Source organism: Pseudonaja textilis, chromosome 4, assembly GCF_049901715.1.
Source record: "Pseudonaja textilis isolate UNSWEBS1 chromosome 4, rPseTex1.2, whole genome shotgun sequence".
Taxonomy (NCBI): domain Eukaryota; kingdom Metazoa; phylum Chordata; class Lepidosauria; order Squamata; family Elapidae; genus Pseudonaja; species Pseudonaja textilis.
Window position 1 is genome coordinate 90333649 of NC_141993.1, and position 16974 is coordinate 90350622.

A 16974-nucleotide genomic window follows, 5' to 3' on the forward strand; every position below is an offset into this window, starting at 1 on the left:
ACTAATCAATCAATCAATCAATCAATCAATCATCTTCTTTTAACGACCTCATAATCCCTTACGGGGTACAGTCTGGGCTACTGAATGTAGCTAGCGGAGGGTTTACTGGCCGAATGCCCTTCCTGTCACCAATGAGGAGTTTTGTTCGGCAGATATATTCTTAGTGTGCCCAGAGAGAGAGAGAAATATCTGCCTCTATCTAAGATCGAACTCGCAGCCTTCCCGTTTTTCCGAAAATACCGGAAGTGATGAAACGGGGCTGGTTTTCGGCCTGCAAAGCCCGCAGAAGCCTTGCTCAAAAGCCTTGGGGAGGCCGAAAAAAGGCCTCAAACCCGCTGAAAATCAGCTGTGAGGCACAGTGCAGGTAAGGGGGTAGCGGGGGGGGTTGCACGCACATGCGTAAGGGGGTGTGCGCATTGCCTTCTGGGTGCTGGCACGCGAGCGTGCAAGCGTGTGCACAATTTTTGGCACAGGAGCCCAAATAGGTTAGCCACCACTGCTCTAGAAAGAGTGCAGAGAAGACCAACAAAGATGATTTGGGGGACTGGCGGCTAAAACGGCCCGCGTGCGCCCCCCCTCCATCCTTGTTTTCTCCCTCTATGGCAGAGGTCTTTTTTAAAAAATAAAAAATAAATAAATTTAAATGTTTTGGCTGGCAGGGTGCTGCAGGAGGCATTCCTCCCCGCCTGGGCTCGGCTGTGGTTGTAAGTCGAGGACTACCTGCACTTGAAAAACGGGCATGGCATGGAAAGAACACCGTTCTTTCTTTGGCAGAGTTTGGGGCTCCGTTTATCTCGCCAAAGCTCGGACGATGGACTCCTGGGGGAAAAAAAATAGCAGGAGGAGAACTCGGCTTAATTAACTGAATATCAGTGAGAAGCATCTCCAGGCATCCTGATCCCATTATTTATTCAAGCAAAGAGCGGAGAGCCTGCTGGCTGGGGAATTCTGGGAACTGAAGACCTCAAGCTGCCGCTACCTTAGCAGTGTGCAAGCAGAAACAAAATTAATTGTATTCTTCTTCTTCTTCTTCTTCTTCTTCTTCTTCTTCTTCTTCTTCTTCTTCTTCTTCTTCTTCTTCTTCTTCTTCTTCTTCTTCTTCTTCTTCTTCTTCTTCTTCTTCTTCTTCTTCTTCTTCTTCTTCTTCTTCTTCTTCTTCTTCTCCTCCTCCTCCTCCTCCTCCTCCTTCTTCTTTCATCCAAGCAGTTCAATTTAGCCATCTCTGTTTTATGGTTGAGATGGGAGGAAATTTTGATTTGGGGTTTTGCTGATTTTAGAAGTGGCGAGTATGTATTGTTGTGGTTCGCTGGCAGCCTGTGCAGACGGCAGCGGAATCGGACAGTGGGGAAGAACGGGGACCAGTCCGGGAGTCTGGGGAGGACTCAGACAAGGGTCCTGCATCCGATGCAGAGATGGGGCCAGGACCGTCTGGGAGTTTTGTGCTGACTCTGGAGCCTCTGAAGTCTGGCAGCAGCAAGGAAGAGGAATAAGGGGAGCCTCTTCCCAGTGCACACATGCACAGAACTGCCAGAAGGCAAGAGCAGCTAAGACAAAAGGGGCGACTCAGGAATAAAGCTGGGAGGTGATTGCCTCTCCCGTAAGGTACAAAAGTCAGGCCAAGGTGATGAAACCTGTGCAGGAAGCAACGTCATTTGTTTCGTTCTTGAAGCTCTTTGTACTTCAGTTGGTGTTTTTTTTTTCTAGTTCATTGGACTCTTCTGTTATTGGCAGCATTTCACAGGAAAGAAAGGTGGGTGCTTATCTCGAGGGACTGTTTGAGATTCATTACCGGCTGGGAATGAAAATAATTCCCAGGGTTGCAATAAAACAAGACTTATTTTTAAAATAAGCATGTGAGTAATTACGGTCTTGGAAGACTTGGTCAGAACATATATTATCATATCTAAAAGTAAAAAATTGAGGTTTTATGTTTCTACCTTATTCTATTGCAACAAAAGGAAGTCAATGCTTTTTTCTTCTTCTGTTTTTCCTCTACCCTACACTTTTTTCTTTTCCCCCTTTCATCCCCCTTTTACCTTTATTTTCATTTTTCTTTATATTTTTATACTTTGGTAAACTAATAACATTTTGAACCATGGGATAAATAAGAGTTAAGTCCTCGCTTTACCACAATTTCTGTAGTTAATTGAGACATTTAAGTGAATTTTGCCCCCCCTTACGACCTTTCTTGCCACAGTCGTTAAATGAATCACTGCAGTTGATCCAGCAGTCACAAGGTTATTAAGTGAATCAGGCTGACGACTTGGCTTATCATGCGGTCGCAAAAGGGGATCACGTGACCCGGGGACACAGCGACCGCCATAAATATGAGTCGGCTGCTGAGCATCTGAATTTCGATCAGGTGACCATGGGAATGTTGCAACAGTCGTAAGTGTGAAAAACAGTCATAAGTCGCTTTTTTTCAGAGCCGCTGTTAACGTTGAATGTTCACTAAACCAGGGGTCATCAAACTTTTGGACCTCAGGGATCAACAAACTCATCAGTTTAAATCCCGCGGACCAGAGACCCTGGGAAAATCTCCAAAAAAGACTGCAGGGAAATTCCCCACCCCGTTTTCCTACCGATCGATCGTTGTTTATTTGGGATCGCAGGATACCGTCTCCAGCTCCGTTCTCAGGGGGAGAGAGAGAGAGACTTTTGGCTGCATGCAAGGAAAGCAGCAGAAGCCGCAGAAGTCTTTCTTTCTCTCCCCCAAACTCCGCCAGAAATGAGTTTTTGCCGGCGCAGCCTCTTGGAGCAGGAGGCCTTGCAGGGTCCCCAAGATTCATTTCTGGCAGAGTTTGGGGGAGAGAAAGAAAGACTTTTGCTGCTTTCCTTGTGTGCAGCCAAAAGCAGAAGAAGAAAGCAGAAAGAAGCAGCCCGGTGGCCAGGCCAGGCATGTGGTGCGAGTGGGGCAAGTTCCCCCCCTCTGCCCTTCCCCTCCTCCCCTCACTTCCTTGTGTTATTCACAATGCAAGCAACGCAAGCCTTGGGTTCCTGCAGCCTTTCCATGCAGCCTGGATTAATTGCCTTGAGGGTGACATTTCTCTGCGGACCACCCAATTTTTCTCGCGGACCATCAGTGGTCCCCGGCCCACCGGTTGGCGACCACTGCACTAAACGCACGGTTGTAAATGAAGGACCATCTATATGCCACTAAATACTTTACTCTGCACATATCAATATTCTACAATACAATCCAGCAGGCATCCGAAATTTCCTGGCTCTGCCAATCTTTCATTTCTGGGACCATCTTGAAAAAAAAGGTTCCGTTTCCTCTAATGTCTAACTGAATTCAATCTGCCGTCTCTTTGTCAGAAACATCTGGGTCGAAAGCCACGGGATTGCTTTAATTTGGTTTACCCAGAGACTTGAAATGTGATTTCTTTTTCCTGCAAGTTTATCAGGGCTTAATGCTTTTGCAACGTTCCCCGTTAATCAGAATCGCCTGGAATAAAACTTCCTGCGCTGAGGTGGTGAAGTCACCAGCTCCAAATGAGTCCTGCCCGGGCATCAAAACTACATTTTCGCGGAGAGGATTATCAGATGGCGGCCAAAAACTCTGCTTAAGTGATCCTAAAAAAAAAAATCCCTTCTGTTTCTGAAATGTCTTTGCATTCTAGACTGAGTCTCAACATCTTTTTTAACCAAAACTGTATTGCAATATTCCATGCGTGGTCTTCTAGAAAAGGCAGCTAGCTTTTAAGGCCATTGTGGATGCCTTCCACATAGGAACGATTTTTAAAATTATTAACATCGATGAGATGCTTTTAATTCTTAGAACAGTGACAGCATCAAGGCGGACTTTAGATGTCGAACTGTATTTAGCAGCGCTACGAATTACTCAAGTTTGTCTTGTTAAGCGGGATTTCAACCGTTGACTGAGCCCTTATGTTTATGTTCTCGATTGCTTTACGTAGCCTAACCGGATGCTTTTTTTTATGAGATATTCAGTATCTAAACAGACTCTTGGAGTTTTTTTTTAAATGATGTGGATTAACAAGTGTGTGAGGGGGCACATACTTTCACAAGTCAAGCCAACGACAGCAGGGTAGCACAAGTTATCACTAACTGTGCAAGGACCAAATTCAAGCGGTGCCAACGGCTTATAGATATGGAGCAATAAATAATAAACAAGTCTATTGTCTTTCTTCCGGCTTAGTTTTTTTACTCTTGGCATATCCAAATTTTATGCTGCTCCCGTGTTCCAAAAATCAAGAGAAGAGATCAGTTATTTTCAAATGATTTTAATCGAAGAACAACCTGTCGCAGAAGGGATTTGGGCTTTGCAGAATCCAACTGACCTCTCCTGTTAATTTAGTCTACTGAAAGGGTTTGAGCTGAGTCAAACAATCCCCGATCAAGCAGCTACCAACTCAGGCAAATAAGCAAACAGTAAAACAGCCAAAAATCAAGGAACTACCAAGAAGAAAACCCCTCACCCACTAACAATGGGAAGGCAAGACACTGTATATAAACAAAGAACAAACCCCACTCTCTTCAAGCGCTGATGATGTTCCCCAGTTGGGTCATGAAACGTCTGCAAGGAAACCACCAAGCTCGGAGAGCACCAAGGACCCCACAGCCCTCCTCTTCCTCCTCTTCTTTTCCTCCATCATCTCATCTTCTTTTCCGACCCTCTTTTTCTCCTTTTCCTCCTCTTCCTCTCCTCCTTTCTCCCTGCTGCTGCTGTTCTCCTCCTCCTCCTGTCCTCTTTTCCTTCTCTTTTCCTCCTGCTCCTCTTTCCTCCTCTTCCTGTCGTCTTCTTTTCCTCCTCCTCCTTTTCCTGTCCTCTTCCTCTTCTCCTTCTCCTCCTCCTCCTCCTCTCCCCCTCCTTTTCCTGTCTTCCTCTTCTCCATTGCCTCCTCCTCCTTTTCCTGTCCTTCCTCTTCTGCTTTTTCTCCCCTTCATCTCTCCTCCTTTTCTCCTCTTCTCCTCCTCCTCTCCCCCTCCTTTTCCTGTCTTCCTCTTCCTCTTCTCCATTGCCTCCTCCTCCTCCTCCTTTTCCCGTCCTTCCTCTTCTGCTTTTTCTCCCCTTCCTCTCACCTCCTTTTCTCTTCTTCTTCTCCTCCTCTCCCCCTCCTTTTCCTGTCTTCCTCTTCCTCTTCTCCATTGCCTCCTCCTCCTCCTCCTTTTCCTGTCCTTCCTCTTCTGCTTTTTCTCCCCTTCATCTCTCCTCCTTTTCTCCTCTTCTCCTCCTCCTCTCCCCCTCCTTTTCCTATCTTCCTCTTCCTCTTCTCCATTGCCTCCTCCTCCTCCTCCTTTTCCTGTCCTTCCTCTTCTGCTTTTTCTCCCCTTCCTCTCACCTCCTTTTCTCTTCTTCTTCTCCTCCTCCTCCTCTCCCCCCCTTTTCCTGTCTTCCTCTTCCTCTTCTCCATTGCCTCCTCCTCCTTTTCCAGTCCTTCCTCTTCTTTTCCCCCCCTTCCTCTCTCCTCCTTTTCTCCTTTTCCTCCTCCTCCTCTCCCCCTCCTTTTCCTGTCTTCCTCTTCTCCATTGCCTCCTCCTCCTCCTTCTCCTCCTCCTCCTCCTCCTTTTCCCGTCCTTCCTCTTCTGCTTTCCCCCCTTCCTCTCTCCTCCTTTTCTCCTCCTCTTCTTCCTCTCCTCCTCCTCCTCCCTGCAAACCCCACTCCCTTTAAGCACTGATACTCTTATTTAGCTGGGTAGTGAAACGTCTGCAAGAAAACAAACCAACAATCCAACCGAGGAAAGCACCAGGGACCCCACAGTCCTCCCATGCCCTCCCCAGATTTTGGACCACGGAAGATTTTTTTTTCTCTCCTTTTCCCAAGGCTTTTTAACATGCCACCCACAAAAACCGGAATATATATATATATTTTTTCCCCAACAGACAATACTTTATCCATCCAGACGGCTGAGCAGAACCGCACATCAACGTTCCACAGCCAAAGGAAGGCTCGTGTCGTCCAGGAGGCGCAAAGGGGAAATGGGAGTTTGCTGAGAAATAAACACTACGCGCAGATGCACCTTTCCCCGAGGCGCTCCCATCTTCTGGCTCTCCGAATGCGTTTGTGAGTTTCGGAGAAATCTGGCCACATCAATAAAATCAGTCTTTTATTTTTATTTTGCAGCTGCCCAGAAATGCACCGGTGAGATGGCCGGCCATAAAAATGGATTAATAAACATTTCCCTCCTCCTAACTCCACGGATTCTTAAAACTTAAAACCGGGGGGGTGGGAGGAATGAGTCTGCCTAACGAGATGAGGTGGACTGGTTGCTTTTGTGGTGTGGAGGCAGTCAGTAATTTGGTCCTCAACACCAATAAGACCAAGGAGCTGATAGTGGACTATATAGAAGGAACAGATCAGACCTCCAGCGCTTTCTTATCCAGGGAGACCGAGGGGAGCAAGTGGCCAGTTTTAAGTTTCTGGGTGTCACCATCATAAAAGAGGACCTGACCTGGGGGGGCTCACATTGCAGCCCTGGTCAAAAGGGCCCAGCAGAGATTCTACGACCTGAGGCTTCTCAGGAAACAAACAACTGGATGGAAAACTGCTGGGGACCTTCTACCGCTGCACTATAGAGAGTATCTTAATTTACTCCATCTCTGTATGGTTTGCCAATTGCACAGGGGCAGATAGGACAGCACCCCAGAGGGTGAACGTCATTGCCCAGAGGATCACGGGTTGCCCTCTCCCCTCTTTGGAAGAGCTTTAGAGCTCCTGCTACCTTAAGAAAGTCCAAAACATCCTCAAAGATCCATCTCATCCTGGGAAGCCTTTTTTTGAACTAAGACCACCTGGCAGACGGTACAAGATAATAGTAAAAACAAGGACAAATAGGCTGGAAAACAGCTTCTATCCCAGGGCAGGAGCTCTCTTGAATTCTGCTATATAGGGCAGTGTTGGTGTGGTGTCAGGAGTCTTCAATTCAATATGTGGAGTGTGTAGAATGTGTGTTTGTGTTATTTTCATAGTCATGAAGTGCACTGAAGATGGTGTTTGATTTCGTTGCACGAGGTGCAAGGACGATATAGTACAGTAAAGGAAACTAAATTAAACTTCAGGATATCTCCTTCAAGGTTTCAAACTCATGCCTACACAACTGAAAGGAATCCGTAAAACCATAGGCAGTCCTCGACTTACAACCATAATTTCCACTGTTGCTACATGAGACAGTTAAGTGGTATCACGGGTGTTAAGTGAATCTGGCTTCCCCATTGACTTCGGTGGTCGGACGGTGGCAAGAGGACCACGTAACCCCAGGACGCCTGCGACCGTCGCAAGTACAGATAGTCCTCGGCTTACGAACACCATTGAGCCCAAAATTTCTGTTGCTAAGCGAGATAGTTATTAAGTGAGCCTGGCCTCCGTTTGATGGCCTTTCTTGCCACCGTCATTAAGTGAAGCACTGCAGTTGTCAAGTTAGCAACAAGGGTTGTTAAGCGAATCCGGCTTCCCCGTTGGGCTCTGCTTGTCGGGACAGTCGCAAAAGGGGATCACTGCGACCGTCATAAATGCAGGTCAGCTGCCAAGCCTCCAAACTTTGATCAGGGGATCGTGGGGACGCTGCAACGGTCATAAGTATGAAAAAATGGCTGTACGTCGCTTTTTACAATGTCGTTCTGACTTCCAACGGTCACTAAACAAATGGACGTAAGTTGAAGACTAGCTATAATCGGGACGTCCGCCATAAAGATTACGGGTTCTGGATTCGCCGGCAGCCTGAGCAGAGGGCAGTGGAATCGGACAGAGGGGAAGACCGGGGACCACTCTGGCAGTCTGGGGAGGACTCGAACGAGGGTCCTGCATCCGATGCAGAGATGGGGGCCAGGACCATCTGGGAGTGGGGTGCTGACTCCAGAGCCTCCGGAGTCTGGGAGCAGCAAGGCTGAAGAACAAGGGGAGTCTGTTCCCAGTGCGCCTATATGCAGAGCTGCTAGAAGGCGAGAGCAGCTGAGACAAAAGGGGCAACTCGGGAGTAAGACAGGGAGGTGATTGACCCTCCCATAAGGGATAAAGGACAGGCAAAGGTAGAGAAACCTTTGCGGGAAGCAACGTCATTCGTCCTGTTCGGATTAAACCTTGAAGCTCTGTGTGGTCTTTGTCCTTTGATTGGTTTTTACTAGTTCATTTGGCACTTTAGTTGCTGGCAGCGATTCAAAGGAGAGAAAGGTGGGTGCTTATCTCGAGGGACTATTTGGGACTCATTACAGGCTGGGAACGAACAAAATTCCAGCCGTGGGTGGGATTCTACCGGATTGGACCAGTTCTATAGACCCGGTTGTTATGATTCTGCGCAGTTCGGAGAACTGGCAAATCATGCCCCTGTCTGGCTCCGCCCCTCTCTGCCCGCCCCTCCCAGGCCAGTCCGTCCTTATCGCGCACGTGCAACATCCCTGACTGCGTTCTCTCCGCCCAGTCGCTCCTTAAGGTATTTATTTATTTATTTTTCCTCCCAACCATCAGCTGTTCCAACGATCGGCTGTGCCGGGATCCCCTTGCTGTCTTACCGCTTCGCCCAGGAAGCTTCGCTGAGGCTCAGGAGGCTAAAAAAATGGAGCACGGGAGGGGGAGGGCGCTGCAAAATTTTTTTTAAAAAGGCATGCCCATCCAGTCACATGGCCACCCACACCCAGCCATGCCCACAGAACTAGTAGTAAAAATATTTGCATCCCACCCCTGTTCCCAGCGTTGAAATAAAATAAGAGCTGTTTTAACTAAGCGTGTGCTTAATCACGGTTTCAGGAAACCTTGGTCAGAACACATTGGAGGAAGGGCCGATTCCCAATCTGCCTGAATAAAATTATTAAAATTATTATGGCCAGCATTTTCTCAACCTCAACCATTTTTAAAATGGGGGGAAGGACTTCAACTCCCAAAATTCTCTAGCCTGCCTGCCCGGCTAGGGAATTCTGGGAGTTGAAGTCCTCATCTCTTCAAACTGCCCGAGATTGAGAAGCATATGGGCTTATGCCAAGCAAACAAGCCTCGCCACAAAACTCGGAAGGGGAAGAACGATATATGACGGTTAAGGGCTTATTGTGGGTCAATCGGGGATTAATATGGCTTTGCTAGTTGTAACGTGCAAGGCACACCTAAAAAAAAAAAAAAGAAGAAGAAGAAGCTGGGTGTGATTCCAAATACAAGTGTAGTTTTGTGCATAAAATAAATAAGCCCCTTCATGAAAGTGTGTTCTCCTCCCAACAGACGATCCAGGATGGCTGAGGCATTTTTTTTGCACGGTAAACCACCGGATGCGGTTCTTCTAATCTTGGGAGACCGTGAACCCACTTCTAGCACCCCCAAAAACCCTATTTCCGGAAAAATAGAAACCATTTCTGGAATGTTCTGATCAGCCAGTTCAAGCGGAGGAATCACAACTGCCCGAGAACAGCATTCACGTATCGCTAATGCACATTTAGACTTGGTTTTTCTCAAAAGGCAGATGATCCTCGACTTACAACCATTCGTTCGGTGACCGCTCGAAGTTTCAAAAGGGGCTTGTGATCCCTTTTGCAAGCTTAACGGCCGTCGCGGCATCCTCGTTGCCACCCGATCGAAATTCGGAGTCCCGGCAACTGGCAGGTAATTGGGACAGTTGCAGCATCGCGGGCAGGGGTGGGACGCAAGTATTTTTTTACTACCGGTTCTGTGGGCGTGGCTAGGTGGGAGTGGCCATGTGATTAGGTGGGCGTGGCCTTTTTTTTTTTTTGCAAACACCTCCCCCCCGCCCCTCCGCTCTGTTTTTTTTGGCCTCCTGGGCCTCAGGGAAGCCTCCTGGGCGAAGCGGTAAGACAGCGAGGGGGAATCCCGACCCAGCCGATCGTCGGAAGGGCTGATCGTTGGGAGGATAAATAAATAAATGAATACCTTAAGGAGTGACTGGGCGGGGAGAATGCAGTCAGCGATGGCGCGCATGCGCGATAAGGACTGGGCAGGGAGGGGCAGGGCCAGCCAGAGGCATAATTTGCTGGTTCTCCGAACTGCGCAGAATCGTAACAACCAGTTCTATAGAACCGGTCCAAACCGGTAGAATCCTACCTCTGGTCCCGGGGGTCACATGATCCCCTTTTGTGACTTTTGGATAAAAAAAAACCAAAAATCAATGGGGAAGCCAGATTCACTTCACAACTATCTTACAGGTCCATCCTCGAACTTACAACAGTTCCCTTAGTGATCGTCAGTTGCCAAGGATCCACATTTTGGTCACGGAGCCATGGGGATGCTGGATGTTGGTTGCCGGCCCCTCCAGCAGCCGAATGGGAGGAGGAGGAGGGGGCACTGAAGTCAGGACCAAGGTATCGGGGTAACCTGAGAGTCCGAGTGGGAAGAGGAATGGAGCTGGCAGAGAGAGAGAGAGAGAGAGAGAAAGAGACAGAGAGAGAGAGAGAGAGAGAGAGAGAGAGAGAGAAAGAGAAACAGAGCTTGGGCCGTCCATCAGCCCTTAGATGGAAAGTCAACAGCCCCCAGGTCTGGAGATGGCTGATGAGGAGGAACAGCTGGGTCTAGTGCCTGACGTATGGATGGGCAGACGGCAGAGGAGAGGAGAGCAATGGAAATCTATAGGCCGGTCCTCAGGACGGAAGAGCCACCACTGCTAGTGAAGCCCCACCTGAACTCTAGGGATAAAAAGCAGTGGGGGTGCAGATGAATAGATGTGGCAGACAACTATTCCTCTCCCTGACGGATAGACTTGTTAGCCTGCAATGAGAGAGAAACCTTTTTCTGGGGCTCCTATTAAAGGAATCATTGAGTTAACTTTGTCATTTTGGGGGAGCTCGGTCAGAACAGTTGTAAGTGTGAAAAAAGGGCCCTCAGTCACTTCTTTCCGTGATGTTTGAACCGTCACTAAATGAATGATAAGTCAAGGACTAGCTGTAAAAGCTTATTTGGATTCAGTGATTTTTCCAAGGCCGGGGGGAAAAAAAATGACTAAGGTAGAAATAAACACAGGGAAGGATCCAAATATTTTAAACCTGGAACCAAAATGAACAGTTCCCAGCTGGTGTACAGCACCGAGACCTTGCCTCTCCGACCAATACTGTACTTGTCTGAATGTCGCATTGCATTTTGGTATGAAGGCCTGGCTTTTATCTCCTGCATGGGGTAGGATGTTAGTGAAACCCCCACACAGATGGTCTTTTTCGTATTAAGCAGCTGATGTTGTTTCACTGATTTTTTTTTTTTTTTTCATATTGGTTCAACATCACCCAGCTGGTTTTTGGGTCCAGCGAGGAACTAGAATTCACAGCCTCCTGGGGGATTGGCCCAAAGTCATCCAGCCGGCTTTCATGCCTAAGGGAGGACTAGAACTCCCTGTCTCCTGGCGATTGGCCTAAAATCACCCAGCTGGCTTTCATACCTAGGGTGGGACTAGAACTCACCGCCTCCTGGTGACTGAACCAAAAGTCTACCTTTCAGACTTAAGACAGAACTAGAATTCACCGTCTCCTGGGGATTGGCCTAAAGTTACCATCCAACTTTCATGCTTAAGACAGAACTAGAATTCACCATCTCCTGGGGATTGGCCTAAAGTTACCATCCGGCTTTCATGCTTAAGACAGAACTAGAATTCACCGTCTCCTGGGGATTGGCCTAAAGTTACCATCTGGCTTTCATGCTTAAGACAGAACTAGAATTCACCGTCTCCTGGGGATTGGCCTAAAGTTACCCAGCCGGCTTTCATGCCTAAGACAGAACTAGAATTCACCGTCTCCTGGGGATTGGCCTAAAGTTACCATCCGACTTTCATGCTTAAGACAGAACTAGAATTCACCGTCTCCTGGGGAATTGGCCTAAAGTGACCCAGCCGGCTTTCATGCCTAAGGTGGGACTAGAACTCACAGTCTCCCAGTTTCTAGCCTGGTGCCTTAACCATTAGTCCAAACTAACTCTCACAAATGTTTCTTGTCCTTCTTCTTGGGGGAATTAAAGATGACCCAACGGATTCCAATTATAGTGGATTAGTCACACTCTTTAGGACGTGAACATTTCCAACTATAGAAAGGGTGTCACTGACAGGCAGGGAGGAGGCAGAAGCAAAGAGAGTCACGTTCCGAAAAAACGCTTTGCAGCCCTACCAGGAAGTTCTCCGTTTTCCAAATAGGATTTGTCTTCTCGGCCAAAGGTTAAATGCTCCGTGAGATCAGGGGACAAAAATGCCCTCTCCCAACCTATTTGGAGAAAAATCCCTGGAAATATGGAAGGAGTCTCTGGAATGTGTCCTTTTGCATGTATCACGCTTATAAACAGCATCGGTGGCCTTGAATGATAGCCCCTTACGGCTGAGCAAGGCCACACAACTAACACAGCAGCTCCGAGGAGACCTCTGCTGTCGATAACAGGGTATGAGAGGAGAGAGAAAGAAAAAAAAATCCAGTTTTGGGCCATACTGGTACAACCATTTATTTAGTGACCATTCAATGTTACGACGGCACGGGAAAAAAAGTGACTTAGAAGCTGTCATGCCCCTGAATCTGAGTCTGAATCCAAGGAGGAAGACGAACAGCTGACAGGGAGGGGGAGTGTGGCTCCATTGGCTGTGGAGGAAACTGGGGAAGGGCAAAGGCCAGCTGGGCAGAGCAGGGGAGAGGTAGAAAAAGGGAGAGGCAGTTCAGGGGAAGACCAAGGCCCACCCTCTCTTCATCCTAGGGCACGCAGGGAGGAACAGAGAAGGGAGCAACGTGGGTTGCATGGCTTATAGGGGAGAAAAGGGCCCTGATCCCCTTCATTAGCAACACCTGGGATGAAAATGTATAAGAATTGAATGCTGACTGTGGAAGTTGCTGGGAGCAAACGGGACTTTATCCTGTGTTGTCGTGACTTACCTTTGTTCCTGGCATCTTCCCAACCATGTGAGTTTTGCTGTGCCTTCACGTCTGGAATTCCTTCTCCTGCCCTGCCGAACGAATTACCTCATCTTGCCTTGATTGGATTTATAGTTACAGTTTTGGTTGACCAAAACATTTGCATTTGATTCTCTGCAGCCAATGGCTGCTCCTGGGAGAGTTTTTCCCCGGCCCACAAGGTAACCAGGACATTGGGGGCAAAGTTGGACTCCTACCGATTATCTGACTGTGTGGCCTTTGTGCCACGCCCCTTTGGGTCATCACAGAAGCACTTTTCAGACTTACGACAGTCGCAGCATTTTTTTGGTTGCGATCAAAATTCCAACGCTCAGCAGCTGGTTTGCATTTATGACGGTGGCAGCATCCGAGGGGCTCACGCGATCCCCCTTTTGTGACCTACTGACAAGCAAAGTCAATGGGGAAAGCCGGATTCGCTTCACCACCGGCTGACTAACTTGAAGCAATTCACTTAACAATGGTGACCAGAAAAGCCACACAATGGAGCAAAACTCACTTGACGGCTGTCTTGCTCGGTTGCCAGAAATTTTGGGGCTCAATTGTGGTCGCTAAGTCAAGGAATAGCTGTACTCCCAGAAACTGGGGAGACAGAGGGACAATTTGCAAAATTTAGCAAATTCCAAAGCAGACAAATTTTGCAGTTGATGGTGGCCATCCATCAAAAAAATAACGGGCAGTAGTCCCCGAGTTATGACCATAATAGTGCCGTACGTTTGTGAGAGCCAGAAAGCAGGTCATCACATGACCAGCTCAATTTTAGGACCTTTCGTTTTTGAGCTGGCTGTTAAGCAAATCGCCAGGGGTTAAGTGAACCTCTCAGTCACTAAGCAAACCCATTGTTGGCTATTGGGGGGTATTTTGGGGTGTCGAAAAGCGGACGCAAGCAACGGGTTTTGGCAGGAAAATGTTGTAAATTGTGGTCACATGACCTTGGGAGAGTGCAAATAGCCATAAATGCAGACTGATCACCAAACTGGCTATTGGAACTTGGGTCAGTGGTGGTTAACCTTTTTCCGGCTCCCGTGCTGATAATTGCGAGCGCGCTTGCTTGCCTGCGCTCGTGTGCCAGCACCCAGAGGGCAATGCGTGCTGGACCCCCCACAACTCCTGCGTATGCACGCGCGCCCCTCCTTGCGCGCCATGCATCTGCGCATGTGATTTTCCTGACGCACCACACATCTCTGCGCATGCATCTCCCGCGCAACCCCCCCCTCCACCCCTGCGCATGTGCACCAGATACCGACAATCAGCTGTCGGGAGGCAGCGCACATGCGCAGTGGGGGCTCTTCCAAGCGACCTCTCGCGTGCGGGGGAAATGGCTCTGCATGCCACTTCCGGCGCGCATGGCATAGGTTCGCCAACACGGAACTAGGTCATAGGTACAGTACCTTTTCGGGTGTGTGTGTGTGTGTGTGTGTGTGTGTGTGTTTTGTCATAACCCTGAACAATCGCTAAGCAACCAATCGTAAGTGGAGAATTACCTGTACAGACCAGAATAGCTTGATCCCCTCCTCTCTCTGGCAGTCCCTGAGATATTGGAACATTGCTATCATGTCAGCCCAGTTCTTCTTTTTATTAAATTAGACATACCCAGTTCCTTCAACCGTTCTTAGTATATTTCACCCTCCAGTCCCTTAATATCCTCTTCGTTGCTCTTCTCTGCACTCTTTCTAGAGTCTCAACATCTTTTTTAATATCGCGACGACGAAATTTGAATGCGGTATACCAAGTGTGGCCTTACCAAGGCCTTATAAAGTGGTATTAATATTTCTCGCGATCTTGATTCTCTCCTTCTGTTGATGCAGCCTAGAAGTTTGGAGAGTTCTGGTTTAATTGATAGCTCTCTGGACTTCTTTGTGGGGGAAAAAAAAGCCAGTTCTCCAAATCACCCAAAGGCAGGACGAGAAAAAACGGGTGGAAACTAACCAAGGAGAGATTCAACCTAGAACTAAGGAGGAATTTCCTGACAGGGAGAACAATTAATCCGTGCAACTGCTAGTCTCCAGAAGTTGTGAATGCTCCAACACTGAAAATAATTCTAACTTAGCACCTGTAAGATTTGTGGACTTCAACCTCCAGAATTCCTCAGCCAGCATGATACAGACAGATAAATAATTCCTGATACACAGCATACGCTATAACATCATAAAATGTTTCCGTTGCTGGCAATAGAAATTTTCAGTGAGATTCATTCTCAAATTACAAAAGCAGATGAAGGATTGTCTTCAAATTTCACGCAACCTTCTCCAACCGTGCCTTCATCCTTACACTCGCATGTGTCTCGTTCTTTCATTTGAAGTATGTCAACTTGGGGTCTCTGGGAAATTAAATCTCTCCGGTGTCAAATCTGCCCGTACCTGACATACAGAATCTTCCAAAGTACAACTTTGAATCGAAGAGTGCATAATTCTGCATTATTTACCACTAAAATAGTTACAGAGCATTCTCGTAAAATACGAATGCTTGTGTAAAATGAGAACTTGGAAGGCTTCAAAGCAACTCACAATTAAAATTTAAAATCATAAACCAATTTAAAAACAAACAAACAGTGGTTACAAGACACGCACTGAAATGGACGGAACCGCCAACGAAATCATTTCATCTCTTATCTCTCTTATTCACGCGGGCGTGATCTATTAAAACAATACAAAAATAGCTCTTCGGATTTATCTATTATCACATTTATGTGTGCCTTTAATTGTGCACCTCAATCTCCTGGGCCCTATTTTCTTCACCACAACCACCCTCTGGGAGAGCAACTATCTCAAAGGCATGCACCCAGCTGGATGCTCCCATCGACAAGCTGGTCACCAGATTCTGCAACCAGCTGCAGCGTTCAGACCAGGTACAGATAACAGATAATCAGAATTGGAAGGGACCTGGTAGGTCATTGATTCCAACCCCCTACCCAAGCAGGAGACACCCTACACCATTTCTGACAGATGGGAGGTACAAAAGCAGCCCCATTTAAAGCACCTGGTAGTAACCTGGGCATGAACAATGGTGCCTAGTGGCTGATGCTAACCAGGAAAGCACCTAGCTGCTATTACAATGGTAAGAAGCCCACCGCACCCCCGAAGAATCAAATATTTTGGGAAATATTAAAAAAGACAGGATAAAATATTTCCCCTAAAGGAGATATGGGGGAGAGAAATATTAAGGAAGGCAGAAAACAGCCGAGTTTCCCTGTACCAAGCAGAAACTGAGGAGGCCAAGCTTATAGAAGTCAAATTTGGTCATTCATTCAGAAAGACTGGGTCAGACCAAGACTCCAGATAAGCAACACAATTAGGCAAGTCAAAGGTTGACAAGATTAGCTCAGACAAATACCTAGGATTTGCATTTCCCCGTTCGCCTGTAGAGCCAGCCATGACCCCTACGTGACCCCATGGGAATCCAGAAGGTATAAAAACCCACCCACTCTAAACTCCATTTGGTCAGCTGTCCCAGAATCACATGTGGTTGGTGGTTCTGTTCTCCAATAAACCTAATCTTTTCTGTTTATATAATAAACCAATCAGCCTCCGCATTGTTTCCAGCGTTTTTCTCCCAGCTTGGAGCTGAACCGGATGGATTTTGCTTCCAACATCAGGAATCACCAAACTTGGCAACGTTAAGACTCTGGCACATACCAGTGTCTTTGGGTACCACAGGTCTGCTGAAGAACCAAGGCGCAGTCATGTAACGCAACTTGGAGACCATCCCTGAAAGTGGGAAGAAGCTTCCAACCCAATTTCATCAAAAAATTTTTACCAGTTTATACAGCAGAAAACCAAAAAGGAATACACAGAACATCAAGAAAAAAACTTTCTGGGTCCTACCAGGTTGTTGAAAACGTTGCTCGTACCTGAACAAAATAAAGCCCAGAGATTCGACAGCCGCTCGCCTGACGTCATCGTTGACGTCGCTCACCTATGGGGGGGAAAAAGCAGAAATTAAAGTAATCTAGAGTTGGGGTTGACAACCAGTGGGCTGGAGACCACTGCTGGTCCATGAGAAAATTTTGGTTGTCTGCAGAGAAATGCTCGCCCCACCCCAAGCAATTAATCCAGGCTGCGCAGGAACACAAGGCTGTGCCGCCCACATGGCCTGCAGGAACACAAGGCTTGCGTAACTTGCATTGCGAACAACACGAGGTAGTGAGGAGA

The 16974-nt window shown here is 47.6% G+C and overlaps 1 protein-coding gene across 1 annotated transcript in view; it reads right to left on the bottom strand.

Moving 5' to 3' along the window:
* Window positions 1–16974, bottom strand: part of PSMD1 (proteasome 26S subunit, non-ATPase 1) — a 134727-nt gene that overhangs the window by 85431 nt on the left and 32322 nt on the right. The window contains exon 16 of the mRNA XM_087933694.1: window positions 16674–16738. Coding sequence (XP_087789820.1) covers window positions 16674–16738 — 65 coding nt within the window. The remainder of the gene's footprint in view (window positions 1–16673; window positions 16739–16974) is intronic.